Source organism: Humulus lupulus, chromosome 7, assembly GCF_963169125.1.
Source record: "Humulus lupulus chromosome 7, drHumLupu1.1, whole genome shotgun sequence".
Lineage (NCBI taxonomy): Eukaryota > Viridiplantae > Streptophyta > Magnoliopsida > Rosales > Cannabaceae > Humulus > Humulus lupulus.
Window position 1 is genome coordinate 207,744,738 of NC_084799.1, and position 8,346 is coordinate 207,753,083.

The following is an 8,346-nucleotide window of genomic DNA, read 5'->3' on the forward strand; positions in this document are numbered from 1 at the left end:
CACCAATTTTCAAAAAATTCTAAATAATATAACATGTCAAAATCTAGATTCAAATCATCATCAGTTGCACATGTGTCTTCTCTATATATACATAGGAAAAACATACTATTTGACCATTAATTTCGACACTGTAAATTATTCAAAATTTACCAAAAATTGGTAGAATGTTTATTATAACTACAATGAACACCATAATATATATAAAAAAAAATTGATTATAATTTTTCCACAATAAAAATAATGACGTATAGCTTTAAATTGAAAGAACGATGGAGGGTGGGTTCCTCGTCCTCGTCCCCGTCCTCGCCCTGCCGCTCAATAAAGACTCAAGAATGTACTTACAGATGAAATTGACATTCCTAATCTTGGAGATACCATACTGCTTGGATCTACTTTGCTATGAAAATATGTTAATTTGGCACAATATATATTGGGGTTTTTTTACAGTAAAATTTTAATAAAACCTAGCTATGGATTTGATGCCACTCACATGGTACTATAGATTGTACAAAAGAAAATAAAATTGTAAATGTAGAAGCTTGGCACTTAGTCATTTCATAGTTGTGGAAATTATTGGAAAATTTGCAAGTGTCCTAATAGTTGCAAAACCAAAGTCAATTAAGATATTTTGAAACTAAGTTCTCCCTATAACTCTACAATATTTGAGAATCAGAAGAAAACTAATGCAACTTCTATGTAACTAACAAGATGGGACTCGAACCTCCGACTTAATAGGAGCAAACCACATGTCTGAGCATTTTGAGATAAAATGAAGCTACGCAACACCCACAATATATGCATTCCAAGCATCTTGTTGTTCAAAGTGCTTCATTTCCTCATATTTTATGTCTCGTCCTGCGCCAAATCCAACCGTGCTTCTGTTCTCTCCTGTGTTTGGCATCTGACGAAGCCAAAAATGGACCGATCGAAATCCAGCCTCTTCTAAGCAGTCTTTGATCTCGGGCAATGACCACCTAATAACATCACCAATGGAAGCTTTGAGTAATGTTTAAAACTTTTAAACCAGAAACCAGTCAGCTTAGATATGCAACACTAGTCAACTTACAGCCTCCAGCTGTATGAGAACGCATGGCGTAGTTTCTTCTGCTGATTCTTAAAATGAAAATGGAGACTAATCCTTGTTTTCCGCTCGAGAATATCAAATTCCGCTTGCTCCCATACATACTGCACATGTTTAAGAGATTGTTACTATAAAAATAAAATTCGATTAGTTCCAAATAAGAAAGACCATTTCTTAGTCTTTTTGTTTCAAGCTTCCCTTTACTTTCCTGTAAGGTAAAACACTTGGTACTAAAACATAAACTATAATGTAAAAAGGAAGGAAAATAGAAGTTAGGACCAGTCTTACAAGATAAATTTCAGGAATATAAAAATGATATGCTATAATGACAGCAAATAATTTGACATAAAACATAAGAAGATGAAATTTAAACACAAAAAGTAGAGGTGGTAAATTACTATATTACTATGTAGACTATGTTTCTTTCCAGTGGCTCTAAACTATTACTAGTCTATAATTCAGTAATTATTCATCAACAAAAATGTATGAATATTCTAATATTTAAAAAGTGAATCTAAGAAGTTCACCATGAACACTCCCAAAGTTCCAAAACCTTATTCTTCTCTTTTTCAAAGTTATAATCCTGTTTATTTACTCTGTAGATCTTTCTATTATGTTGTTTAATTTAATAAGCCCAAAAACGAATCATTTACAAACCGCTAATGTCTTGGACGTGTTTTCAATCCTTTCACAGACAAAAACTATCCACAAGCACTAAAGAGGAATAAACATAAATGTCAAGTTTCAACATACCGTGAAATTAGCAAATCTCCTCTGAAGTTTTAACTTTTGTTCTGATGAAGTACCGCCGTACAAATCCATCACGAATATCCCACCTTTCTTAGACAACACAGCAAGAGCATGCTTGAAATACCGCACCAGATCAGCTCGTGAATGAAGACAACAACAGCTATAGTTAAACGCACAGACGATGTCCCTATCAGGAAGTGTCAAATTTCTCATGTACTTATCACCACCAGCCAAGGAGGTAGAGCCCTCTGGAACAGTAGATTCGAGAGCAACTTCATCTTTTTTCTCTTGTAATGAAACGTTCCTCATTAGCTCCTGAGGCTCAAACTCAACTAATTTGGCCCCACTCGGATTCAAGACATTTCCATGGAAAAGAGATATTCTAGAGTACCCATCAGCCCCAATTTTGTTTATGTTGTTTTCCATGCACCATGTTAGTGCCTCTAAGTCAAAATCCAATCCTACAGCAGTCCTTCTTGAGTCACTGCGGAGCCATTCTGTACTGCCAAACACAAAACCAGTAATTCAGTAATTAGGTATTAAGGCTGAGATGGCATACCAAATGAGAAGTAGCAAAATGACCCTTTACTTTGTCTATTAAGTGCCACCCCCAAAAAACAAATTTAAATCTACACCAAAACAATACCAAGAATGCAAAACATACTCTAAAGGTAATGCTCCTTTTAGTTAATGTTTCTTTTTTCAAACTCCGAAATCATTGATAAGTGTTCGTTTTAGGGTCATTTTAGAGATGTTTTTTATAGTGGTTTTGAGTCTATTTGCGTGTTTTGTGCAAGATTACGATTTTCTTTTGCTTTGCTTTTAGATTTTTCTATGAATCGCGGGATGGAATAGAAAGAAGCGGAGTTGGTGGACAAAAATGGGCAATTTTATGATATTTGTAGTCATTTGGTATTAGTTCTTATCATCCGAGGGAAGTCGAGACGATTTGAGGTGGAGAAAAGAGCTGAAAAGTGAAAATTGAGCATACGAGGAATTAGGGTCGCGACTTGGTCAACCAAGCCGCGACTCAGCAAAGTCAGAGGCTGCCTAGTCTACTGAGAGTTTTAGGGCCACGACTTGGTCAAGACGGTCACGATGCTAGAGGAAATAGAGACAATTTCAGGAGGTCTTAGAAGACTCGGGCCATGACCTGAGTGAAGAGGGTCGCGGCGCCTAAAGACCCAAATGGATGCTGAAAGGCCTTAGAAAAGACACGGGCCACGACTTAAGAAAGGCCAAGTCACGGTCCGCCTTGCCAACAAAGAGGAATTTGTTTTTTCTTTATATATAAGTTCAAACTTTAGGTTTTAAAGGAATTAGGTTAGATTTTTTATTACGAATTTGAGAGCAATTTTGATTATGAGACATTATTTTTCTACAATTTCATATTTTTATTTCTTCTTCAAGCTTTTAAATTTTATGAGTATGAATGATTATTCTTTTGTTTTAGTCATGCCAGATACGAACTAAATCCTCTGTTTAGGGGTTATTGTAGTCGCTTGAATTTCGATTTAATTAATTATAATGTTCTATTGATACTTTTTCTTTATTCTAATCTATATGATGCTTGTCTAATGCTAGTAAATATTTGATCACTATTTGTTTGATTTATGATTTTGATTCAAAATTCAAAAGATGCAAATGAAATATGTTATCGTTATATAAACATAGGTTAAATATTGAACGAGAGTATATGTATGACTTGTGTGGCAATTAGGTTACCATTCTTAATGTCTGCTATGTGTTTAAGTTCATCACAGAGACGTAGAAAACTTACATATAGGTTGAGATCTTATATCTTAAAAAAGAATAGGAATTGATTTTTGTTAACATGCTATTATAATAAGAATAAGAGATTTATAGGTGATTTGTAAAATTAATAGAATGAAAAGTTAATGAAATTAATTCGCTAGGCTTTTTGTTATTGATTTTATCTTTAGATTTACTGTTCTGTTTACATTTATTTAAATTGTGTTCGTAGTTTATAATTATTCATTTCAATTTTAATCACCAAATAAAAAGTGAAAAACGATTATTGGTAATTAATTAATAGTGTCTGTGGGACGATATCCGTTCTTACAGAATATTTTAACAATCAATCATCCAAACCCTCTATGCTAGGAAAGACTGAAATTTAAGACCCTACAACCTCGAGGGAGTATCGAACTCATAAATTTACCACAAAGATGGCCTTGAGAAACCAAACCTCATATCATTATGGGGTGATTGAGGCACATTCATGATCACTCAACTAACCCCTGAGGTTTATTACCACACTCAAGAATATAACATCCTCAAAACTTTGACAAGACTACACAAGCTAACCAGCTTGAAGAACACTCCAAAACTCATCTGAGTACCATTAGAACACAAGTGGATTTAGCTTAGACTACTCTAACTTCCACAAAGTGATGATTCAAACCTCTAAGCACCTACTTAAAATCTTAGTAAAGGCATATTGGTAGTAAGTGCTCTTTCAACAGTTATGAGTCATGTTGAGGTATTTTGTGTACTCAATAACCACTTCAAAGAAAGCATTTTCTTTTTCTTCTTTCCAAATGATATGAAAAGGGAGTGTAGATGTAGTGTATACCTCAGAAGAGCAGTACCACAAAAATCTTCTTGGAAGTGAAGAGGCAACCTCCCGCCCACGTACATGAGAAAGAACTTTTGCAAATAACTGATGTCTCCTTTGGGTGACTGTTGTTCAAAATCAATAATCAGATTTGTCAATTTGGGTTTTCTTAGCAGCCAAACAGGGCATCACCCAAGAAAAGAAAAGGAGTGAAATGGTCAAACCTGAACGGATTGTTGGTAAAGAAGGAACTTTGAGGGGGTTTCGGTTGATGGGTATTCATCAGTTTCGTCTTCTTCCTCAACCTCACTATCAATGTCGTCTTCTTCTTCTTCTTGTTCTTCTTGGTCTGAGAGAGTGAGATTAGAAGGGAGGCTATTGCTATCGTCTTCTTCATCGTGAAAGGCTGCTCTTCGAGAATGTTTTGGTTGGTGCCTCAGTTTCTTATCTTTCTTCCCCATTTTCTTCTCTTTCTTTCTCCTACAACCGCCACCCACCAATGTCCCCGAAACACAGTTCGGAGTCTTCAGACTGCTTCAGACCTTTTCAGTGTATGCGAAAGAAAAAGAGAGAAGAATATAAATTTACTTTAATGTTTTGATTTATATAATTTTAATATAATTTATAAAAGGGTTTGTGGTTTTTTTTTGTACGATGTGTTGTTTGAATCTGTTTTTCACAATTTTTTTTTTTTTTTTTGTAACTTATGTTTTGTAAAATAATTAAAATAGAATCTTAAATTTAATTTTAATGAAAAAAAAATTGAATATAACAAGACAGTTTTTAAGCAGAATGATTTTATTTTTGTTCTGAATTGTTAGTTTTGTAAATTATTTGTGATTTTAGTTGAGAAAATATTGACCAAAATCGGGTTTAGGGTTCTATTTTAACTATTTTATAAAATATAGGATCCAAAAAGTAATTTGTCAAAACACAGGGTCCAAACAGTTAATGAAAAAACCTACGGTTCCAAAAAAATATAAACCCTTTATAAAAAAATATTAATATAACACTAATATTTTAGATTAATATGGAAATATTAAAAAAAAAGATTAATATGATATCACTCCCTTATTTTATTATTTTATTCCCCGAGATAAACCAATTTCCATATATTGGATTTTTTGTGTTTGAATAATGTGTCTTATGAAGTAGATACTTTATTCAATTTGTAAGACATGGGGTTGGGGTTGTGGAATTTTCTTCTTCTATTTTGGTTTGCATGATGTTATTCTTATTTTTGGAGTATCAGTACCCATCGGCTCAGATTATGTCTAGGGTCTCGTCAATTGTAACTTTGTATATTTTTTTGGATCAAGCCTAATAACTTAAGCATTCATTCAAATGCAATCATAACTCTTCAATATAAATAAAAGGAGTAGGAACCGAGAAAAGGGATGAGATAGAAAAAAGGGGTGGTAACTTTTTACATAGAGAGTTTTTCTTCTTCAACGGAGCCAAATAGCAAAAAGTTAAATACAAGTGTAACTCATAGCTTGCAAGATCAGTGACTAAGTGGATGTAAGTCATCTTTTTTGGGCTGAACCACTATAAAACTCTCTCTATAAATTATTTGTGGGCACTAGAAACATCTCATATACATTATTTAGCTCTCACAAATCTTCTTAATATTATTCTTTCAGATTTTGATCTAATTGTTCTCTTTTCACCCCTACCTTATAGCTACAATGAAAAATGTTAGACAAAATACCTAACATGCCCAACACTCTATATTTTTATTAGAACAAATGAATATCTAGTCATTAATCCATTACTAAATTGTACTAATGGCTATATTACAGGCTTACTTAAAGCAATGGTCAATTTTTTTTTTGTCAATAAATAAATGAATATTTGACACTTTAAGGTATCCAACACCATATGAGATGACACACTATGATTAGTTAGAGATACCCAATAAATAGTTGATCGAACAACCCAAAATTCAGTCGTTTCAACTACATCAAGCAACCTTTCAAATTGCTCAAGACTCTCCAGTTTATGGCCGCTTCTCTATGATACCAGATGTTGCTTTATTGAATTTGCTTTATTAATAGGTTCACGATTTGCCTTTGATCATTATGGACTGGTGCCAAGATCGAGTCCTAGACAGGCATACCTAATTTTAGCAGCGGTTACAATAACAATGAAAATTGATCCTTCTTTAATGATATTATATGAACAAATGTTGAACCTGATATTAGATTGCACCGATAAGTATATGGAAAAATTCTATGGTGCGGGCGCAGTGCAATTGTTTTTCCTCTAATTTTATTGGTTAAAAATGAAATATGCACCACTTTATATTTAAGAATGGGTGTATTCTACCACTTCTCAGTATTCCAGGCTCCTCTCTTTCTTTTCAATCTTCCATGTTTCTTCAGTCTTTCTTCTCTATCCTCTATGTTTCTTCATTGATCATGAAAAATTCACAAAATAAAAATACCCTTCTATGTTCCACTACCAGCGATACTTGTCTAAACTCTCCTAGGAAAAGCGTTCACCATGGCAGCGGAACACTACTGAGGAAAACAGTTAGACAAGATCAAAAGTCCTACCATGCGCGGCTATTTTTTTAGACCATAGATCTCTAAACAGATGAGTTAGATTTATTGGATACATTAGAATTATAGTGTGCCAAACCACCAATATTGTCCCTCTTATTTCACCATCTTCACTTTTTTCCAAATTATAAAGGGTTTGTACTTTTATGGATCCTGTGTTTTGTTTTATTACTTGTTTGGACTCTGTGTTTTGATAAATTACTTTTTGGACCCTATATTTTGTAAAATGGTTCAAATAGAACCCTAAACCCGATTTTGGTCAAAGTTTTCTCAACTTAAATCACGAATAATTCACCAAAATAACGCTTCAGAACAAAAATAAAATCATCTTGCTTAAAAACTGTGTTGTTATATTCAATTTTGTCTTCATTAAAATTGAGTCTAGGGGTATATTTGAATAATTTTACAAAATATAAGGTCAAAAAATGAATTTTTCAAAATACAGGGTCCAAGCAGGTAATCAGAAAAAATACAGGGTCCAAAAAAATATAAACCCAATTATAAAAGTAAAAATTTTGCAATTAAAATGGGACTTTAAGGCTTGAGACATTTACAATTTGGTCACAGTTGCCTAATTTTTTTTGGGGGAAAGTTAGATTGGATTTTGAACAGAGGAAGAAGATTAACATTTAATCTTTGGTAGTTTGATAAAAAGAAAAAACATGGTTTTGCAATGACTATTTAAGAGCACTCCCTATAGAAGAGGTAAAATGTCTAATTCTTTATAATATAGAGAAAAAATTGTTAAATAGTAGTCCAATAGGTGATGTAAAGTTATATTGTTTTACCTAAATGAATAATATTTCTCTATATGTAGTGAAATACTATTCATCAAGCTATAAATATTTTATTATTTTTTTATAAACTTTTGTATATATATGAGTGTAATACTATTATATTTAATTATTTTATTTCTTAAAATGAATAAAATATTTTAAAAAAAATATAATATTTAAATGATGTAGATAAAGAATAGAGAAGTTGATGTATGATATAATGTAAAAGTTTGAGGTAAATTATAAAAAATATGTTTTGGTGGTGTATTTTGTAATATAATTTCTCTATAATATTTAGCTAAAACTCACAAAAACATCTTCCATCACCTCCTTTATACATATATTTATAATAGCTATGCACAAATTCTAATTCATCCATATCTACATTTACATATTATTTATATAATATTTTAATATAATTATTTTTCTTTATAAGCTTTCTCTCTCCCATTTAGTATATATATTTATTATTTATTATTTTTAATTATTTTATTTTACTTTAATTAATAAAATATGTTTAAAGATATAATATTTAAATGATTTAGAGAAATATATAGAGAAGCTGATGTATGGTATAATGTAAAACTTAAAGGTAAA

The 8,346-nt window shown here is 32.0% G+C and overlaps 1 protein-coding gene across 1 annotated transcript; it reads right to left on the bottom strand.

The window, feature by feature from the left end:
* Positions 1 to 518: 518 nt before the first annotated feature.
* On the bottom strand, positions 519 to 4,987 carry LOC133789300 (uncharacterized). The gene is made up of 5 exons (XM_062227107.1): positions 4,634 to 4,987; positions 4,428 to 4,534; positions 1,835 to 2,333; positions 1,067 to 1,185; positions 519 to 974 (listed from the first exon to the last, which is right to left on the bottom strand). Exons 1-5 carry the CDS (start codon positions 4,868 to 4,870, stop codon positions 776 to 778), a joined length of 1,161 nt encoding a protein of 386 aa, XP_062083091.1. The 5' UTR covers positions 4,871 to 4,987; the 3' UTR covers positions 519 to 775.
* Between the last annotated feature and the right edge of the window lie 3,359 nt (positions 4,988 to 8,346).